Genomic DNA, 22,425 nt, shown 5'->3' with positions numbered 1-22,425 from the left:
CCATGCAAAATGACCCCCACCCCTGCAAATCTGGACAGTGTCAACGTCTACAACCCATGACCAGGGGCGGGCCCCACTCACAGGAGGCTCCCCCCCCCCCCCTCCCCACCAGAATTTCAGGCCCTTGGAGTAAGTTTTGCAAAGAAAAAACCCTTGCGCAGCCCCTCACTCGACAGGGAGCAGGGATCGGAGAATTGGGCGTGGAGAACCACAAGCCCGATTCACAGCGCTCCTGACTTTTCAGTGTGCCCGCAGAAAACCAGGAGCATCGGGAATTGGGCGCGTTGAGCTCCATGCCGAGTTCTCCCGTCCACCATCCCCTTGGGTGAGGCTCTTCGCCAGGGGTCTCTCCTCATATAATTCACACGCGTATACAAAGGCTTACAAGACACGCTCTGGGGCCTGCCGCGAAATGGTGACTCCCTCCCCCCCCACCCGCCACCGTCTCAACGCTCTTTTTCTTTCTTCCTGCTGCTTCCTTTGCAGACCCCAAGTTCGTGGCCGCTCACCTCATCCCGGACAACGTCGACCGCGACAACGACAAGGTTTACTTCTTCTTCACGGAGAAGGCCATGGAGTCGGAGGGCAAAGTCCGGGCCATATACAGCCGGATCGGACGCATTTGTGCCGTGAGTTGGAGATTCAAGGGATAAGGGCGGGAAAGTGGAGTTGAGGTAGAAGCTGAGCCATGATCGTATTGAATGGCGGAGCAGGCTCGGAGGGGAGTGGGGGGGGGATTGGAGGGCGGGTGGCCTAGACTGCAACAGGATCGAGGCAGTAAACCGTCCATCACAGCTCCTGACTTGTAGCCGCAAAGTTAGAGTGTAGGCCTCGTTTCATATAAAGCACCGCTCAATTTAGCATGACAGTGTTTTACAGTACCACTTGGGCACAAGGAGCAAAGGGACTATCTCCCTCCCCCACCCACCTCCCTCCAGGTTTTCCCCCCTTGCCTCAGGGTCACCTCCTCCTTTAATATCTACCAGATGTCTGTTTATTACATTTTTTTTCATTTTCCGAGGGTTTCGAACTGGAGATCAGTAGATTCTTCCCCCAGCCAATGTTGTCATAGCTGGAAACACATTTGCAGGCCTCTGACAGACAGTAAAACTGAACGCGTGAGTCTGATTTTCCAGCCCAGGAAATACTTTAATAGATGTCAGGAAGCCTTTTATGATTTTGACAGGAGTTATTTTATTTTTAATGGGGTTTTCTTTTTAACGCTTTTGACGGGATTATTTTTTTAATGGGATTTTCCAGGAAGACCATGATGGATCTCGCCAACCCCCAAACTGATCTATCAATGAACGTTTAAAAAGAACAAGTTTGTTGCTCTCTCACTACAAGGGGGCGCGAGCAACAGAGTAATTTCCAGAAGCTTCCCCGAGGCCCAGCGATAATTTTAAGACTTGTTTTTTTGTTCATACCTTGGGTTCCAGGGAAAATTTATCAAGTTTTTAACAGATGAACAATAGCCTGTGCTTGTGATATCTTTTATTAAATATGTTTATCAATGAACCTCACTCCAAGGAGTAAAGACGCCACTAAGCCGAGTGCAGCAAGGCCCTGGGCTGGATTTTCACTGGGCCGTGGCGGCAGTATTGGAGGTGTGTGGGGGGTTAAAATCCCGAAATCGGTGGGGGGGGGGGGACGAACCCATCCCGCCCCCCAACCCACCTCCATGCCAGTTTCAAAGGAGGCGAATACCTGACCCGCACTGGGATCCGCCTCCCCGAGGCGGGAAGGGGATTAGTGCCAATTAACTGCCTGTTAACAGGTAGTTAACAGGCAGTTTTTAGCCTAATCCCTATTTTCATTGTTGAAATGTGGGATTTCTGACGGCTCCAAACCACGCCAAGTTAGCGAGGCGGGCCGTCGGGCTGAAGGGCTTGGAGGGGTCGAGATGTCCGGTGTTCAGGTGAGTGATGGGTGCATGTGTGCAGAGGTAAGTGTGTTTGGTGTGTGTAAAGTGTTTAAAGAAGTTGTACTTACATTTACTTACCTTTACAGCCTTCCTTCCTTCAGGTCTCGGGAGTCCCTCATCTCACTGGCACAGAAAGCAGAATGGCCGCGAGCTGTCAAAAGTTCCAGCATTCAGCTTTCTGTTCTGGAGAGATCTCTAAATCATCCTGAGAGGAAGGAATTAACTTGGAGTACAGATTGTCAGTGTTTGACAGCTTCACAAAGCTGTGAAATGCTGATATTTCATCTGTCAAAAGGTCTTGACAGATGAAATGTCAATCTGTGATGTCACCTGTTGCTGGGTGGCCCTTAATTGGCCTGCTGAGCCCGCTGGGTGGGCTCAACAAGGTCAATCAAGTCAAAATCGCGTGGGTTGGCCACAACTCGATGGAGGCGGGACTACAACCCCAAAAGTTGTAGTCCCGCCTCCTACCCGACGACTCAATGAAAATCCAGCCCAGGGAATCCCTGGCCTGTGCTGTGTATGTTGCTCCCAGTTGAGGGTGCTGGGAGGGTGTGTCAGCTGTGGCTCAGTGGGTAGCATCCTCACTTCTGAGTCAGACGGTTTGTGGGTTCAAGTCCCGGGACAGAATCCGAATAAAGAGAAAAGAAAGAACGAACTTGCATTTATATAGCACCTTTCATGACCTCGGGTCGTCCCACAGCCAATGACGTACTTTTTGAAGCGTAGTCACTGTTGTAATGTGGGAAACATTACCAAATAATGAGTTATTTGTGGTGCAGTTTGAGGGATAAATATTGGCCACTGCTCTTCTTCAAATAAGTGCCATGGGATCTTTTGTGCCCCACCTGAGAGGGCAGATGTGGGCCTCAGTTTATTAATAATAATAATAATAATAATAATAATCAACTTTATTGTCATTGTTAGTGCACAAGTGCAGTACAACGAAATGTAGGCTTGCAGCTCCCGAGAGTGTACATTTGGATTAAGACATTTAAACATTCAACATACATTTGGCTTGTAATACATTAACATAAACATAACCATAATAAAGTGCATTGGCAGATGTGCAGGCTTTAGAGTTTATTTGTGGAGTTCAGTAGGATGACAGCCCTGGGAAAGAAGCTGTTCCTAAATCTGGTCGTTCGGGTGCGAATGCATCTGTAGCATCTCCCAGATGGCAGGAGGGCGAACAGACTGTGGCTGGGGTGGGTAGGGTCTTTGATGATGGCCCGTGACCTCCGTAAACAGCGTTTCTGGTATATGTGCTCTATGGTCGGTAGCCGGGTGCCGGTAATGCGTTGGGCAGTTTTGACTACCCGCTGCAGGGCTTTCCGGTCATAGTAGCTACAGCTGCCATACCATACTGTGATACAGTTCGTCAGGATGCTCTCTATTGTGCAGCGGTAAAAGTTAGAGAGGATCAGGGGTGACAGGTTACATCCCTTCAGCCTCCTTAGGAAATATAGGCGCTGCTGGGCCTTCTTCACCAGAGAGGAGGTATTGATGGACCAGCAGAGGTCTTCCGTGATGTGGACTCCGAGGAACTTAAAGCTGTCCACCCTTTCCACCACAGCCCCATGGATGTGGATGGGGGTGTGATTTCCGCCTTTAGACTTCCTGAAGTCCACAATGATTTCTTTGGTTTTCTTGATGTTAAGGGCCAGGTTGTTATCGGCGCACCACTTCACGAGATGCTGGACCTCCTCCCTGTAGGCTGGCTCATCGTTGTTGGTAATCTGGCCTACTACCGTGGTACCATCCGCAACCTTGATGATGGTGTTGGAACCATGAACAGCCACACAGTCGTGGGTGAAGAGGGAGTAGAGGAGGGGGCTCAGCACACATCCTTGTGGGGCCCCCGTGTTCAGGGTCAGGGGGAGGGAGGTGTGGTTACCTAATTTGACAGACTGGGGTCTGTTTGTTAGGAAGTCCAGGGTCCAGTTGCAGAGGGAAGTGTTCAGGCCAAGAGTGTGGAGTTTGGTGGCCAGCTTGTTGGGGACGATAGTGTTGAATGCTGAGCTGTAGTCTGTGAACAGCATTCTGATGTAGGTCTCTTTACCATCTAAGTGATTCAGTGCAGAGTGTAGAGCAGTTGTGATTGCATCTTCCGTTGATCTGTTTGCACGATAGGCAAACTGGTGTTGGTCAAGAGAGGTGGGAACACTGGCTTTGATGTGAGCCAGGATCCAAAGGATGGCACGCTCTGACAGTGCAGCGCTCCCTCAGTACTTGACTGAAGTGTCAGCTTAAGACTTTCAGCTCGAGTTTCTGGAGTGGGATTCTGAACCCAGAACTCTCCGACTCCAGAGGTGAGGGTCCCACCCACTGAGCCACAGCTGAAGACCAATCTAAATGGAGCTTCCACTTTGTAAAGGGAACAGGCTCTCCTCAGTGAGGTCTGACACGCAGGACAACCTTTAGTTACAATTTGACTTGTTAAAACTTGAGGGAAAAGATGGGTTGATTGTTTGTTTGTGCAAAGATTTTCCATCATTAAAATGAACCACTGGAAAATCATGGTCTGGGGAGCAAAGAAACACAAAATCCCAGCCCGAGGGCACATAACTTAAAATAAAAAGCATTGTTCCGGCAAGGTTAAAATACTCCCTGACGTAAGAAAACTACTAGGCACTTGGTCTAAGCATTAATCAACTGTTTTACAACATGGAGGTCTAGTTGTGTCCTTCACTAGTTCCTGTTAAGAATGTCCTGCGCAAGCTGGGCCCGTGCCCGAGTATTTATACTCTCCCTGGACAGCGCCACCCGTAGGCCGCTCAGTAGCTCAGTATTATTTCATAAGTCTTTCTATCATGAATGACTGATTCATGTCACTCCCTTTAGAATGAATTTCTTATACAGAATGAAAACAGTCATGACTATTGGTTGAAATGGCCTTTGTAGACCTTGATATTGTGCACGGACTCGGTGAATTTTCAGTGCACTCACACAAGTTTGGATCTCCAGCCAAAACTAAAGCCCATATAAGCATTCCCTAGATTTAATGGGCCGTATTTTGCGACCCCCCCCCCCCAGGGTGCGTACGAGGTGTGTGCGCGCCCGTAGGGGCCGCGCAAGTTCGGGTTTAGGCATGCGAAGCACATGCACTGACAACCGGCACTTGCGATCCGTCAATGAGCCTCTTGACAGATCCTCCGCCTGCCCAGGAGATGGGCCTCTGCGGGCGGGAGAGTTGCGCTATTTGCACAACTTCCGCCTGCTGAATGCCTGTCAAATTGTTATGCCTGGTAAAAGGAGGCTTAAGGCCTGCTTTTACCAGCATAAGAGTTTTAAAAAATAGAAAAATAAAATGCTATCACTCATTTATAAATTAAAAATACTCTTCAATAAGGTAAGTTTATTTTTAGCCCTGTAAAAACATATAATTTATTAAATTTTGTTTAAAATATTTAATTAAATGGCATTTTAATTCATTTTAAATATGTAATTTAAAAAAAAATGTATTTCATGTGTTGGTGTATTTTTGAAGTGATCCCCATTCATACTTATTGTAGTTCCGTACGTACGCAACTCCCATAAGTATGGATGGTGATTTCCTTCTTTCATTGGTTGGGCCGGCCCACGTGATCCCAGGGGCGCTTACGAACCGCCTGCGTCCCTGGGATGCGGGGACCTCTGCCCGCGCGGACCCGGAGTGGCCCAGGATCGCAAACCTCCGTATCTCCCAGGCCACCAGGTACATTCGTAGATTTTTTTGCAGGTCGGAGGCGTCGGCCCGCGGGAAGCTTCCGATCGCAAATGTTGGCCCACTAAGTTGTAGTCAGATCTGTTTATTAGCAATACACTGGTAGGAGGAATATTGCAGTCTAGGCTAATGAGCAGGTACTCGCACATCATCTAGGTCGCACACCTGCTAATTCTCTGACTCTATTATTTCGTTAGCTTTTTAGCCTGACCAATCTCCAATAAAAATGGCTTGCATTTATATAGCACCTTTAATGTAGAAAAAAACATTCCAAAGGGACTTCACAGCGGTGCGATCAAAAGATGGATGCCGAGTCAAAGGAGAGGTGAACAAAGGCTTGGTAAAGAGGTTCGGGTTTAAAGACGGTCTCACAGGTGGAGAAGGAGGTTAAGAGACGGAAGGGAGCATGGGGCCAAGGCAGCTGAAGGCATGGCTGACAATGGTGGAGCAAATGGAGTGGAGGTTAACAAGAGGCCAACTGGCCTGGACCTGAAAGACCATCTCCGGGCCTCTATTTTAAAATTGATTACCTAGGGTCAGGGGCTAACGTTCACAGTCGCTTTTCTTCCTGGAATCTCCTTTAGGAGATTAAGTTAGTGATGGCCCATGATCATGCTGATTGCTCATGGCCCATCAGAAGGAATGAGGTGGCTGGGGGGGGAAATGGCCTTTCCTCATCCAATGTTTTTAAATGTTGTTATACGCAACTTGTAGTTTTATAACATCCTTTAAAGGAATGTCTGAATGCTAGTCACAATCCAATCAGCCGCGAGTTCTGTAAAAATCTAATTATCTGATTGGTTATGTAAATCTAAACAAGCCAACGAGAGGGTTGGAACCAAAAATCTGATTGGTGTTTTCTATCTATAAGGCGAGTGCTCCATTGTCGGGCTCTTTCATGGTATAGACTGGCGGGATACGAAGTGGCCATCAGTCCATTCTGTACCATTGAACTCTTTGTAAAGTGTAATTGTAGGTAATGGATTTGAGGAGGGCTAACAAGGCAAGGGAATACACAATAAATGGTAGGATACTGAGAAGTGTAGAGGAACAGAGGGACCTTGGAGTGCGCGTCCACAGATCCCTGAAAGTAGCAGGAGAGGTAGATAAGACGATTAAGAAAGCATACGGGATATTTTCCTTTATTAGCCGAGGCATAGAATATAAGAGCAGGGAGGTTATGCTTGAACTGTATAAAACACTAGTTAGGCCGCAGCTAGAGGACTGTGTACAGTTCTGGTCACCACATTACAGGAAAGATGTGATTGCACTAGAGAGGGTACAGAGGAGATTTACGAGGATGTTGCCAGGGCTGGAGAATTTTAGTTATGAGGAAAGATTGGACAGACTGGGGTTGTTTTCTTTGGAACAGAGGAGGTTGGGGGAAGACTTAATTGAGGTGTATAAAATTATGAGGGGTCTATAGAGTGGATAGGAAGGACTGATTTCCCTTCGCAGAGAAGCCAATAACCAGGGGACACAGATTTAAAGTAATTGGTAGAAGGATTAGAGGGGAGTTGAGGAGAAATGTTTTCACCCAGAGGGTGGTGGGGGTCTGGAACACACTGCCTGAAGGGTGGTAGAGGCAGAAACACTCATCACATTTAAAAAGTACTTGGATATGCACCTGAGGTGCCGTAACCTACAGGGCTACAGACCAAGAGCTGGAAAGTGGGATTAGGCTGGAAAGCTCTTTTACTGTGCTGTAAACTTCTATGATTCTAAGAGGTGCATTACTGGTTTGATGATTTCTTTTTTTTTAAACTTGAACCCTGACCTGTGGAGATTAACAGCTACAGAGCATTATAGAGTGAAAAAGGAAGAGAGAGTCATTGAGCCGATGACGGGGAGAGGGGAGGACTGGTCATCAGCAAGCACGAGTTGTTTCAGCTTGTTTTTCTGTCTTATCAGAGCTAGAAAGCAGCTCCCTTGGTTGGTGAGCGGAATGCTCCAGTCATGCTCCAATGCCAGGTGGCTACACAAACCTTGCAGGGATAAGGGATTTCCCCCTCCCTCAGCCCATAAAATAGACTTGGCTCATGTCAACACATCAGAATGGTGGTGAGATGAGGAATGGATAGCACCAAGTGTTTCCTTCTGAACAGCGGGACATGAATCCAAAGAGATGAGGTGAGACCAGAGAAGCTGGGATTGCTCTCCTTAGAGCAGAGAAGGTTCAGCGGCGATTTAATTGAGGTGTTCAAAATTAAGAAGGGTTTTGATGGGGTAGATCGGGAGAAACTGTTTCCAGTGGCAGGAGGGTCGGTAACCAGAGGACACAGATTTAAAATAATTGGCAAAGAACCAGAGGGGAGATGAGGAGAATTTTTTTTACTCAGTGAGTTGTTGTGATCTTGAACGCGTTGCCTGAAAGGGCGGTGGGAGCAGATTCAATAGTAACTTTCAAAAGAAAATTGGATAAATACTTGAAAAGGAAGAAAATCTGCTAGGCTGTGGGGAAAGAGCAGGGGGAGTGGGACCAATTGGGCGAATTTCAAAGAGCCGGCACAGGCACGACGGGCTGAATGGCCTCCTTCTGTGCTGTATGGTTCTGTGATCCGACTGCTGCTGTAGGTGAGGTCAGCTAGCTCAGCTCGGACTCAGGATGGAATCGGGATCCCGTCCTGCTCTGTCTGCCTCAGGCCTGGAAACTTTTGTTTCTGAGGCACGGGATGCCCAACTCCTAGTCTTTCCTGTCGAAGGAAATAGCAACCCCGACAGTCAGGGAAAAGATCTGGAATAAAGGAGATATAAATAAGAATTCAGTGACTATAACGTGTGGAAGTTAAGTGGCAGGTTTGTAAGTTACAGACTTTACGTAGGAAACGTAGGAAGAGGAGTAGGCCATTCAGCCCCTCGAGCACGTTTCGCTTTTCAATCAGATCATGGCTGATCTGTACCTTAACTCCAATCACCTACCTTGGTTCCACATCCTTTCCTAACAAAAATCTTATCGATCACAGTTTTTAAATTTTCAATTGACCCCCAGCCTCAACATCTATTTGGGGGAGGGAGTTCCTATCGCAGTGTTCTCCCTGTGTGTGTAGTGCAGTGTCTGTGTATGTCAGACTGATAACAGCCATCATCAGCCAGTAGAGTGATTATCTTGACCGATAACCTTGTCGCAGGGTGAACTAATAACCTTTCCAGGACTGGTGTTGATAACCCTGCCCTGATAACCCTTTGCCCATCAATCACGGCGTTGGTTCAATGTTTGAAATGCCCCATTTTCTAGACTACAAGCTTAAACTGTTGGGCGGAAGAATGGGGGTTACGGAGCAGTCGGACCGCACAGCCTGCATCACTGGTGAGCAGTTTCCAAATTCACACCAACGTAATGTGGTGTAAGGAGGGTGTGAACTCACCTGCGGTGTGAGACTGCCCCTGGGAGCTGGTCGCACATTACTAGGGCTTCGCACCTACTGTGGTATAACTGCAGAGCCAAGTTTACGAAGTTCCATGGGGCGGATCTAAGTTTTTAACCTTCATTTTTATTGACTGTCTGCTAACAGATAGGTGTATTGAATAAGTGGCGTGCATAGTGGTTATGTTACAGGACGAGTAATCCAGAGGCCTGGACTAATGATCTGATGGGACGTGAGTTCAAATCCCACCATGGTTACTGGGGAATTTAAATTCAATTAATTAAATAAATCTAGAATAAAAAAAACTAGTATCAGTAACGATGACCATGTAACTACCGGATTGTTGTAAAAATCCCATCTGGTTCACTAATGTCTTTTAGGGAAGGAAATCTGCCATCCTTACCCGGTCTGGCCGATATGTGACTCCAAACCCATAGCAATGTGGTTGACTCTTAACTGCCCTCTGAAATGGCCAGGCAAGCCACTTTTTCAAGAAGGTGGCTCACCACCACCTTCTCGAGGGCAATTAGGGACTTGCTGGCACTAGGACACCATTGAGTGTAAGGGGTACAGCAGTGTGATGGCATTCTTATTGAATTTTGAAGGAGAAATCTGGGGGGTTGGAATGGAATAAAGTATTGCCCCCATTTTTATAATAAAATACAGATTAAAAATTTCCTGTCCTGTAGAGGATATCTGACTTTTTGATAAATTTCATAGAAACATAGAAACATAGAAGATAGGAGCAGGAGTAGGCCATTCGGCCCTTCGAGCCTGCTCCGCCATTCAATGTGATCATGGCTGATCATCCAAATTCAGTACCCTGTCCCTGCCTTTTCCCCATATCCCTTGATCCCTTTAGCCTCAAGAAATATATCCAACTCTTTCTTGAATATATTTAATGAACTAGCCTCCACCGCCCTCTGTGGCAGAGAATTCCACAGGTTCACCACTCTCTGGGTGAAGAAATTCCTCCTCATTTCAGTCCTAAATGGCTTACCCCTTATCCTTAGACTATGACCCCTGGTTCTGGACTCCCCGGCCATCAGAAACATCCTTCCTGCATCTAGTCTGTCCAGACCTGACAGAATTTTATAGGTTTCGATGAGATCCCCTCTCAATCTTCTAAACTCCAGTGAGTATAAGCCCAATCGACACAATCTCTCCTCGTTCCTCCCCGTTCTAGCTCCTTCCCCCCCTGCCATCACCCCCACCTCCCTAATCGTCAGTTATGGATGTATCCTCCGCTCCATTGATCCCTCTTCCACCCAATTTCGCACAGTACAGGGATTGAACCTATGGCTCAGTTATTCACTGGATAACCTCAATGAAGCTCGACCTTGCTGAATGGGTACTGAAAAGCTGAACAGTAGAGCAGGCACAATATAAGCAGTGTTCCCTCTGATTTTTATTATGGGTGCGGGGTCCCTTTAACGGGCTGCCTGGTCCGTTCATAATTTCGCGCATTGATTATAAGATGACTAACAACTAACCGCACAGAACCCCTTTTTGCTAAGATATATCGAAGCGGGAATGTCAAGTAGACCTTTTTCAATCAAAAACTAATGGAGTTATTGGGCTGGATTTTGTCAATGGGGACGTGATGGAGGCGGGACTCCCACATTTTGGGTTGTAGTCCTGCCTCCATCGATTTGTGGCTGACCCACGCGATTTTCCCTTGATTGACCTTGTGCCCGCCCAGCGGGCTCAGCAGGCCAATTAAGGGACACCTGGTTACAGGTGACGTCAGGGATTGACATTTCATCTGTCAAGACCTTTTGACAGATGAAATATCAGCATTTGACAGCTCTGTGAAGCTGTCAAACACTGACAATCTGTCTTCTAACTTGAGTCCTTCGCCACAGACTCAATTAGAAATCTCTCCAGAACAGAAAGCAGAATGCTGCAACTTTTGACAGCTCGTGGCCATTCTGCTTTCTGTGCCGGTGAGAGGAGGGACTCCTGAGACCTGAAGGAAGGAAGCCTGCATTAGTAAGTAAAGGTAAGTAAAACTTATTTAAACACTTTACACGCACCAAACACACTTACCTCTGCACACATGCACCCATCACTCACCTGAACACCGGACATCTCGAACCCTCCAAGTCCTTCAGCCCGACGGTCCGCCTCACTAACTTGGCGTGGTTTAGAGCCGTCGGGAAGCCCACACTTCAGGCATAAAAATAGGGATTAGGCCAAAAACTGCCTGTTAACTACCTGTTAACAGGCAGTTAATTGGCACTAATCCCCTTCCCGCCTCGGGGAGGCGGCTCCCAGCACGGGTCGGGTACCCGCCTCCTGGGAAACGGGCATGGAGGCGGGTTGGAATCGGGAAGGGTTCGTGCCCCCCGATTCTGCAATTTTCCCCCCACTCCCGCCTCCAAACCCGCCTCCACGGGGCTTGGAAAATCCAGCCCATGGAATCAGTTACTAGAGTGAGCCATTTAAAGAAATAAAGACTTACATTCGTACATCACCTAAGCTCAGAAATATTCCAAAAAGGTTTGCCTACAATGAATTAGGTGCTTTTTTGAGGCATCATAGCACCTTACCTCACAGAAGGAGGCCATTCGGCCCATCAGGCCTGTGCTGGTCCTTTGGTAGAGCTCTCCAATTAGTCCCACTCCCCCCTGCTCTTTGCCCACAGCCCTGTAATTTTTTTCCTTTCAATTATTTCTCCAATTCCCTTTTTAAATTTACTATTTAATCAGCTTTCTCCACCCTTTCAGGCAGCGCGTTCCAGATCACAACAACTTGCTGTGTAAAAAAATATTTCCTCATTGCTGCCTCTGGTTCTTTTGCCAATCACCTAAAGTCTGTGTCCTCTGGTTATGGACCCTTCTGCCACTGGAAAGAGTTTCACCTTAGTTACGCTATCTAAACCCTTCATGATTTTGAACACCTCTCTCAAATCTCCTCTTAACCTTCTCTGCTCTAAGGAGAACAACCCCAGCTTTTCCCATCTCTCCAGGTAACTGAAGCCCCTCATCCCAGGTACCATTCTAGTCAATCTCTTCTGCACCCTCTCAAGGCCTTGACATCCTTCCTGAAGTGCGGTGCCCAGAATTGAACACAATACTCTAGCTGAAGCCTAACTAGTGTTTTATAAAGGTTTAGCATAACTTCCTTGCTTTTGTACTCTATTCCTCTATTAATAAAGCCAGGGATCCCAAATTCCTTTTTTTAACAGCCTTCTCAACTTGTCCTGCCACCTTCAAAGATTTATGTGCATACACCCCCAGGTCGCTCTGTTCCTGCACCCCCTTTAAAATTGTACCATTTAGTTTATATTGCCTCGCCTCATTTTCCTACCAAAATGTATCACTTCACAATTCTCTGCAATAAATTTAATCTGCCGTGTGTCTTCCCATTTCACCAGCCTGTCTATGTCCTTCTGATGTCTGTTACTATCCTCCTCACTGTTTACTACATTTCTGAGTTTTGTGTCATCTGCAAACTTTGAAATTATACCCTGTATACCCAAGTCCTGGTCTTAATATATATCAATATATATATATAGGTGCAGTGATTAACGTCTGAAGGGAGAGAAGGGAGTGGACTTCTTGGGCCTAATGGCCTTTCCCTGTTCTTAGACATTCTTATGTTCTTAAATGCTTGTCAAACACCAGCATATATAAAAAAATTAAAGACAATGAATAAAGAGAGTTTGCTGCCCTGTAATTTTTTTTAGGCTGCACTGCCCCTTTACGGGCTGAGCGGCCCATTCAAAAGTCTGCGCATTTTCAATTTAAAAGCCAGCTCACCGACTGCGCGGGGACCCCTGGAGCGCTGCGCGGCAAGGCAACATTGGTTGACGGCATGTAACTCTGATCCAGACAAACAGTCAGCGGGCACAGAATAGAGAACTGGCTGAGCTGGTAGTTTGACAATCTATCCTGTTAGATTTGATCTCATTGCAGGTTTAGATTTTTCTTCTCTTGAACGATAGAAATGTTTATAAGAATCAGAGCGTCAATAGTTTGCATTTGCCATCTAACCAAGGGTCAGAATCCATTATTTTGTGGAGGTAAGGGTGTTTATTTCTCAATGATCCCAGAAGGTTATGAGCCATAATTGATGAGGTGTTTACAAATGGTATGTTTCAGAATGATGCAGGAGGTCAAAGGGTACTGGTAAACAAATGGAGCACATTCATCAAAGCCCGGCTGATATGTTCTGTCCCGGGACCTGATGGGATAGACACGCACTTTGATGAGCTTGGTAAGTAAGAGATTATTTTGTTTCATGCTCTCATTAAGGTGAGGAATGTGAGTGGTGGGATAAATGGACGATTGCTTCACTTTCAGCGCCCTGTGTAAGCATTGGGCATTCCCAGGGTCACAAGCCAGAGGCAGAACAAAGCTTTCGCTGCTCTTACCAAGTGAAATCCTAGGCCTGCTCATGTACGATTTCACTAGGAGAAGTAAACATTGGGATTGCGTCAGGGCGTGGCATTACTTCCCTGTGTATAAAGAACACACATTCGAATTAGGGGGCGTTGTCTCAGGATAAGGGGTCGGCCATTCAGGACTGAGATGAGGAGGAATTTCTTCACTCAGAGGGTGGTGAATCTTTGGAATTCTCTACCCCAGAGGGCTGTGGATGCTCAGTCATTGAATATATTCAAGGCTGAGATTGATAGATTTTTGGACTCTAGGGGAATCAAGGAATACAGGGGTCAGGCAGGAAAGCGGAGTTGAGGTTGAAGATCAGCCATGATCTTATTGAATGGCGGAGCAGGCTCGAGGGGCCGTACGGCCTACTCCTGCTCCTATTTCTTATGTTCTTAACCCAATTCTGAGCATGTGAACCACATTCTAAATGTAATAAAGGGAGCTACCCATGATATGTGAATTATAGCCTGTTTACTCAAGAATTAATTCACCTTTTGATGATTCTGTAACACTTCACCTTATCTTCTGTGTCACAGAGGATGTGTTCATATTGAGGACTAAGGATGCAGAGAATCCAGAAGTCTATGCTCTATTTAGTACAATAAGGTAGGAAGCCACTTTATTTGATGTTCAAGGTGCAAAGCAATGGTGTATCACTGGTGAGATGCAGTGAGAGTTTATTCGTCATGTATTTAAATAGCATCTTTCACAATCTCAGGACTTGCCAAAGTGCTGCACATTCCATGAAGTACTTTTGAAGTGTAGTCTTTTTTTTTAATAAAGAAAGTGTTGGGTTTGGGGATAAACATTGGCCAGGATACCAGGAGAACTCCCCCTGCACTTCCTCAAAAAAGTGCCATGGGTCTTTTATGTCCACCTGAGAGGGCAGTCGAGGCATTGGCTTGACACCTCATCTGAAAGACGACGCCTCCGACAGGGCAGCACTCCCTCAGTACTGCACTGAAGTGCCAGCCTAGAATATGCCCCGATCTGGAGTAGGGCTTGAACCCATGACTTTCTTACTGCTACCATTGGGCCAGGGCTGACATATAAGTAGGCCTCTGTATGTTTACCAAGTCCTCCTGTGCTTTAACACTACCAGTTAGAGTTCATAGGTGAAGGAAGATTAAACGTCATGATGTCATTGAAGATGGGACTCCTGACTCCTGCTGAAAGAGGCCGGTATGGGCGTCAAGTGGGAATAGGATCAGCCTCGCCTGTGAGGCCCCCATGGCCAAACAGCCTACTATCACTCACTGTTGAGGTTCACACTATGAAGAAACCTTGGGCATGAATTCTTGCCTGTGCTACTTTAGTGCAGATGTTAACCAATTTAACATCGGTATAGAAATAGATTAAATAGGGTATAAGATTCTTTTTTAAAAATTTGTTCTTAGGAACACAGGAACAAGAGTGGGCCATTTAACCCCTCGAGCCCGTTCTGCCATTCAGTGAGACCATGGCTGATCTGCGACCTAACTCCATAGGCCTGACTTTGGCCCATATCCCTTAATACCTTTGGTTAACAGAAATCTATCGATCTCCGATTTAAAATTAACTATTGACCCAGCATCTGCTGCCATTTGCGGAAGAGTTTTCCAAACTTCTACCACCCTTTGTGTGTAGAAGTGTTTCCTAATTTCACTCCTGAAAGGTCTGGCTCTAATTTTTAGACTATGCCCCCCTAGTCCTAGAATCCCCAACCAGCGGAAATAGTTTCTCTCTATCTACCCTATCAGTTCCGCTTAATATCTCGAAAACGTCGATCAAATCACCCCTTGATCTTCTAAATTCCAAGGAATACAACCCTAGTTTGTGGAATCTCTCCTCGTAATTTAACCCTTGGAGTCCAGATATCATTCTAGTAAATCTACGCCGCACACCCTCCAAGGCCAGTATATCCTTCCATAGCTGTAGCATGACTTTTAACCCCTTGTACTCTAATCCTCTAGATATAAAGGCCAGCATTCCATTAGCCTTTTTGACTATTTTCTGTACCTGTCCGTGACATTTTAATGATCTATGTACCTGGACCCCTAAGCTCCAAGCTCCACTGCTTTGAGCTTGTCACCATTTTGGGATGTGAGTGACACTGACAAGGCAACACTTATTGCCCTTCCCTAGATGACCTCAGAGCGTCAAGAGTCAACCACCTAGTGTGGGACTGGAGTCACACGTAGCCCAGACCAAACCGGGATAGCAGGTCCATCCCTGAAGGGCATTTGCGCCCCAGTTGGGTTCTTACAACAATCCAGCAGCTTTCACAGTCATTTTTTCCTTGGTCCTAGTCCACGAATTACTAGATTTATGAATTTAATTTCACAACTTGCCCTAGTGGGATTTGAACTCACCAGCTCTGGCTTGTTAGCTCCAGTATCATAATTACTATGGACCAATGCAACTGGGGCTAAATGACAATGAGTTGTCGGCCGTAGGTAGTGGATGCAGCAGAGTATAGATACAGAATATATAGACTAGTTCTAATTAGAAATGCAGACAAAAATCATTGTAAAGCAAAGGATCTTATGTTGATATTTGACTGTTTTTCTGTTGTAAATATTATTTCAGCAATGTATTCCAAGGCTATGCCGTTTGTGTGTATCGTATGGCTGATATACGGGAGGTGTTCAATGGACCGTATGCACACAAGGAAGGACCTGACTATCAGTGGATAGCTTATGAGGGCAAAGTACCTTACCCAAGACCTGGATCTGTGAGTATCCTTCCATGGAGAAATGGTATCTCCATACAGTCTGATTTATAACCGTACTGCAGAGAGAAACTAGAACATAAATCCTTAATTCCTCTGTTCCAATGTAAATGTTTCTGTTTTTTTTTTATTAAAGCTAACAGATTGTATTTTACTGCTCACCTTTTTATCTCTGCATGTGTCATTCCGAGGCTGGTGACATGTTCCTGGCATTATTTGACCTAGTGGGCAGCCTGGTGACCTGCTCCTGCCATTTGGAAGTGTTCATTTGTTGCTTGCCAGGAGATGCACAGGGATGGCCCAAGTTCGATGCCCAATTACCTCGACTCAGCTTGCTGAGTGCCAATGGGTTGTACCCCTCCAAACCTCTCCTTTTTAAATACATTGACGTCTGCCTCAACATGTACTGGGGTCATGTGCGTCGTCTCAACAGGAGACTGGTAAGAGCACAGGCAGGCAGAAAGGCTGGGGTCGGGTGCACGTTCCGTATGAAACAAGAAAAGACCATTACGCCAATCAAGCCCAGTCCTTCTACTGACCATCCGTCATGGCCTCTCTCCCTTCCTGAGGGAGATTTCCGTGCAAATATTTCACAATCTGGACTAATAATCCAGGGAATGAGTTCAACCCCACCTTGGCAGTTTGAGAATTTGAATTCAGTTTTTTAAAAAAAAACAAGAAATAAAAATCTTGTAGCAGTAAAAGTGGCATGAAGGTGTTGGATTGCCGTAAAAACCCAACTGGTTCACTAATGTCCCTTAGAGAAGGAAATCTGCCGCCCTTACCCGGTCTGGCCTATATGTGACTCCAGTCCCCACACCAACGTGGTTGACTCTTAACTGCGCTCTGACGTGGCCGAGCAAGCCGCTCAGTTGTATCAAACCGCTGCACTGCAACTGTTCAAGAAGAAGGCTCATCACCACCTTCTCAAGGGCAACTAGGGCTGGGCAGTAAATGCCGGCCTTGCCAACGACGCCAATATCCCGGGAAACTCCAGAACGTGTATCTATCCCCATGTCACCACGATTCAACTCTGCCTCTGCTGCCTCTTGACAAATCAGCCCTCCTTTCCCCAGCCCAGGAATCATTGAGTCCCAGTTGCTTTTGGCTCATGTGTCAATGGCTGTCCACCATAGCCGTCAACCCCAGACATTCACCCAACTCTTTTCTGAAAGAGTGAGTGCGCCTCACTTTTCAAGAAGTACATGTTAATATTAGCAAATCTAATAACTAAACCCTTCACCTATCTTCCATGCGATGCTATCAATTCCCTTTTTTCGCTCTTTTCTCCGGCAGTGTCCCAGTAAGATCACCACCCAGCCCAGCCGGCAATACACCAGCACCAAGGACTACCCAGACGACGTCCTCCATTTTGCTCGCAGCCACCCTCTAATGTTCCAGTCGGTGTACCCGATAAATCAGCACCCCATGCTCATTAAAACCAACGTCCACTACAAGATGACGCAGATCGTGGTCGACCGGGTGGAGGCAGAGGATGGGCAGTATGACGTCATGTTCATTGGGACAGGTATGCTGCATGTCGGTTAGATCCTGGCTCGCTACACCACATGCACTGCCACGACTGCATGGTATTTAGAATTACACGGAATTTTACAGCACAGAAACAGGCCATTCGGCCCAACTGGTCGGTGACGGTGTTTCTGCTCCACACCAGCCTCCTCCCACCCTTCTTCATCTCACCCTATCAGCATATCCTTCTATTCCTTTCACCCTCAGGTGTTTATCTAGCTTCCCCTTAAATGCATCTCTGCGATTCGCCTCAACTATTCCTTATGGTAGCGAGTTCCACATTCTAACCATTCTCTGGGTAAAGAAGTTTCTCCTGAATTCCCTATTGGATTTATTAGTGACTATCTTATATTTTTGGCCCCTAGTTCTGGTCTCCCCCACAACATAGAAACATAGAAGATAGGAGCAGGAGTAGGCCATTCGGCCCCTCGAGCCTGCTCCGCCATTCAGTGAGATCATGGCTGATCATCCAAATTCAGTACCCTGTCCCTGCCTTCTCCCCATATCCCTTGATCCCTTTAGCCTTAAGAAATATATCCAACTCCTTCTTGAATATATTTAATGAATTGGCCTCAAGGGCCTTGTGTGGTAGAGAATTCCACAGGTTCACCACTCTCTGGGTGAAGAAATTCCTCCTCATCTCCGTCCTAAATGGCTTACCCCTTATGGAACAACTGGAACCTTCGCCACGTCTACCCTATCAAACCCTTTCAGATCACCCCTCAGCCTTCTCTTTTCTAGAGAAAAGAGCCCCAGCCTGTTCAGCCTTTCCTGATAGTTTTAACCTCTCAGTTCCAGGATCAATCTTGCAAATCTTTTTTTGCAACTTCTCTAGTGTACCTATTTCCTTTTTCTAAGATGGAGACTAGAACTGTGCACAGTACTCCAAGTGTGGTCTCACCCAGGTTCTATACAAGAATGACCTGCAACGTGCTCCCTTGTGGAAGCCCATCCCCAGACCAGGAAAGCAGAGGGCACGAGTGCATTGAATATGTGGGCTGCCTTCGTGTTTAGATGTTCTTCTGCATTGTGTGCACGGAGTGGGCATAAAGCTGGAGGCCAAAGTAGGCGCGCAACTGTGATCAGCCATGGCACGCATGCCACCTTGATGGGCAAAGGGATGTCCTGTTTTCTACCGTAAACATCCATCAATAATGACCACCGCTATTCCACTCCATCTAAACATAGTGCTTGATCCAACAGATAGAATTCAACTCCCCTTTTCTCTCCTCCTCTCCTCTCCTGAAGGGATTGACTATTTGCTGGGCATTTGGCTCCAATGTTCCTGCTAAGCTGTGTGACCGCAGGGCCGTGCAGCGGTCTGGAGGTCCCGCGCAGGCCGCTCACCGGCTTTTACATGGAAGAAACCGCGCATGTGCGAAAAATTTGAATGGGGGGCACAGCCAGTTAAAGGGACCGCGTGACATGAATCAGTCATTCATGAAAGAAAGACTTATGAAATAATACTGGGCGGCCTGCTGGTGGCGCTGTCCAGGGAGAATATAAATACTCGGGCACGGGCCCAGCTTGCGCAGGACATTCTTAACAGGAACTAGTGAAGGACACAACTAGACCTCCATGTTGTAAAACAGTTGATTAAAGCTTTGTTTAACGCTTAGACCTAGTGCCTAGTAGTTTTCTTACGTCACCGCACACGAAAAAAAAATGAGAGAGAACTTTGCTTGGCACTCTGCACTCCCTTTCCCAAATGACTGCTCTTCACGCGCGGTCTTGGCGGCGGGTGTTGGCGTGCTATTCAACCATGGGGGTGAATCACAGGCCGAGCCCAGCTCCACAGCTTCACTCAGTCCAGTAGGGCCCAGTGGACAGTGATCCAGAACAGGAACTGACGTAATAAAACTCACTACGCACTTGTTTCAGAACATGGAGGTCTAGTTGTACTTCACTAGTTCCTTGTCTTACAAAATGTCCCTGCAAAGCTGGGGCCGACGCCCGAGTATTTATACTCCTTGGACGGCGCCACCAGCTGGCCGTCCAGCGTTATTTCACGAGTAGTTTCTTGATGAATGATGAGATTTATAACAGGAACCATGACTGATTTGGTTTTGTTGTTGTTTCCCCTCACTCTAGCCCAAAGCTGCTAAGACCGACTCTAACACCCTTACACCTCCTCAACTTAAGCAACCCAACTCAGCACAGACCAACCGGTCATCCTTCAGATGATGCATCAGAACGGGGTCACCCCCGGATGAGACATTGGCTGGGAATTTCCTCGGAGCTGCTCCCGCCGAGCTTTGCCGAGGAAATTCCCAGCCGTCGGAATAAGCTTCATTTTCGCCCGTTCCAGTGGTGCTGACAGAGGCTCTCGATTTCGCGCCACTGTTTGAAGATGAGTCAGAAGTTCTCCCAACGTTTGTCCCACGGATTCGCCGGCCAGCCACGCCAGTGTGCGCTGTGGGATCTTGCTGTGCACACTTCGGCTGGCGCACTTGCCTGCCTTTCAGCGTGAAGCACTTCCAGATGTCTCTGGGGGGAAGTGATAAGTCACTGCGTACATACAGCTCTTTCTTTCTTGGACCCAGGATCTTCCTGGGCCTGTTCAGCTCAGTCCCCCACTTGGCAGTGCATGCACCCACAGAGCCCTTGGAACCACATTAATTATTAACTTTTAGAGTTCTATAAACCCTTCTTGGTGTTTCCAGATCTGCAAGCTATACCAACAGAGAACATGTCACATCAGTTATTGTTAAACTCCAGTCCATGGGAGCTTGTGAGAAAAACATTTGCTATTTAACCTATTCCTCCCACACTATGATTCTTCCGAGATTATACACTTAACCGTGGGATGGAAATTTCAGCCCCTGTACATAACCTTAAACTCCTTACACTTAAGAACTCCTTAAGCTGTCCACTTATAGTAAAATCTGAGTCAGTACTTTTCCACATAAATTGGTTTCCAGACCAGAAATAAGATCCAAATTACGCAATATTGTGTTTGTACTTAACAGGCCTGTACTGCACTCAGAAACCTGTCTGGTCACAAGAGGGCCTGTCCCGTCTGGGAGTGTGCACGTGAGGGCTGTCCAGTCTGGGAGTGTGCACGTGAGGGGTGTCTAGTCTGGGAGTGTGTACCTGAAGACTGTGCATGTGAGGGCTGTCCAGTCTGGGAGTGTGCACGTGAGGGGTGTCCAGTCTGGGAGTGTGCACGTGAGGGCTGTCCAGTCTGGGAGTGTGTACCTGAAGACTGTGCATGTGAGGGCTGTCCAGTCTGGGAGTGTGCATGTGAGGGGTGTCTAGTCTGGGAGTGTGTACCTGAAGACTGTGCATGTGAGGGCTGTCCAGTCTGGGAGTGTGCACGTGAGGGCTGTCCAGTCTGGGAGTGTGCACGTGAGGGCTGTCCAGTCTGGGAGTGTGCACGTGAGGGCTGTCCAGTCTGGGAGTGTGCATGTGAGGGGTGTCCAGTCTGGGAGTGTGTACCTGAAGACTGTGCATGTGAGGGCTGTCCAGTCTGGGAGTGTGCATGTGAGGACTGTACGTGTGAAAGCTATCCAGTCTGCGACTGTGTAAATAAGAACATAAGAATTGGGAGCAGGAGTAGGGCATTTGGCCCCTCGAGCCTGCTCCGCCATTCAATAAGATCATGGCCGATCTTTACCTCATCTCCACTTTCCCGCCCGATCCCCATATCCCTCGATTCCAATAATATCCAAAAATCTATCGATCGCAGCCTTGAATATATTCAATGACTGAGCCTGCACATGTGTGGGCTCTCCACTCTGGGACTGTGTATATGAGGACTGTGCATGTGAAAGCTCTCCAGTCTGGGACTGTGTATATGAGGACTGTGCGTGTGAAAGCTCTCCAGTCTGGGACTGTGTATATGAGGACTGTGCGTGTGAAAGCTCTCCAGTCTGGGACTGTGTATATGAGGACTGTGCGTGTGAAAGCTCTCCAGTCTGGGACTGTGTATATGAGGACTGTGCGTGTGAAAGCTCTCCAGTCTGGGACTGTGTATATGAGGACTGTGCGTGTGAAAGCTCTCCAGTCTGGGACTGTGTACCTGAAGACTGTGCATGTGAGGGCTCTCCAGTCTGGGACTGTGTATATGAGGACTGTGCGTGTGAAAGCTCTCCAGTCTGGGACTGTGTATATGAGGACTGTGCGTGTGAAAGCTCTCCAGTCTGGGACTGTGTATATGAGGACTGTGCGTGTGAAATCTCTCCAGTCTGGGACTGTGTATATGAGGACTGTGCGTGTGAAAGCTCTCCAGTCTGGGACTGTGTATATGAGGACTGTGCGTGTGAAAGCTCTCCAGTCTGGGACTGTGTATATGAGGACTGTGCGTGTGAAAGCTCTCCAGTCTGGGACTGTGTATATGAGGACTGTGCGTGTGAAAGCTCTCCAGTCTGGGACTGTGTATATGAGGACTGTACGTGTGAAAGCTCTCCAGTCTGGGACTGTGTATATGAGGACTGTGCGTGTGAAAGCTCTCCAGTCTGGGACTGTGTATATGAGAGCAATAGCAAAATACTGCAGATGCTGGACATCTGAAATAACAACAGATTGGGTGACTGTTTTGCGGAACACCTCCGTTCGGTCTGTAAGGGTGACCCCGAGCTTCCAGTCTCCTGTCACTTTAATTCTCCGCTTCACTCCCACTCTGACCTCTCTGTCCTCAGCCTCTTACACTGTTCCAATGAAGCTCAACGTAAGCTCGAGGAACAGCACCTCATCTTTCGATTACAGCCTTCTGGACTCAACATTGAGTTCAACAATTTCAGACAATAACCCCTGCCCCCATTTTTCAGGCTGTTTATGATTTTGCCATCTCCATT

The 22,425-nt window shown here is 47.2% G+C and overlaps 1 protein-coding gene across 1 annotated transcript in view; it reads left to right on the top strand.

The window, feature by feature from the left end:
* sema3g (semaphorin 3G) overlaps positions 1–22,425 on the top strand; it is a 179,492-nt gene that overhangs the window by 135,480 nt on the left and 21,587 nt on the right. Inside the window, exons 7-11 of the mRNA XM_086002042.1 lie at positions 487–629; positions 13,102–13,216; positions 13,926–13,995; positions 15,958–16,102; positions 17,396–17,627. Coding sequence (XP_085858168.1) covers positions 487–629; positions 13,102–13,216; positions 13,926–13,995; positions 15,958–16,102; positions 17,396–17,627 — 705 coding nt within the window. The remainder of the gene's footprint in view (positions 1–486; positions 630–13,101; positions 13,217–13,925; positions 13,996–15,957; positions 16,103–17,395; positions 17,628–22,425) is intronic.

Source organism: Somniosus microcephalus, chromosome 11 (assembly GCF_052327205.1).
Source record: "Somniosus microcephalus isolate GS21.2 chromosome 11, FLI_Smic_1.0, whole genome shotgun sequence".
In the NCBI taxonomy this organism is placed as follows: domain Eukaryota; kingdom Metazoa; phylum Chordata; class Chondrichthyes; order Squaliformes; family Somniosidae; genus Somniosus; species Somniosus microcephalus.
Note: the sequence above shows the minus strand (reverse complement) of the source record. Positions and strands in the feature narration are given on the sequence as shown.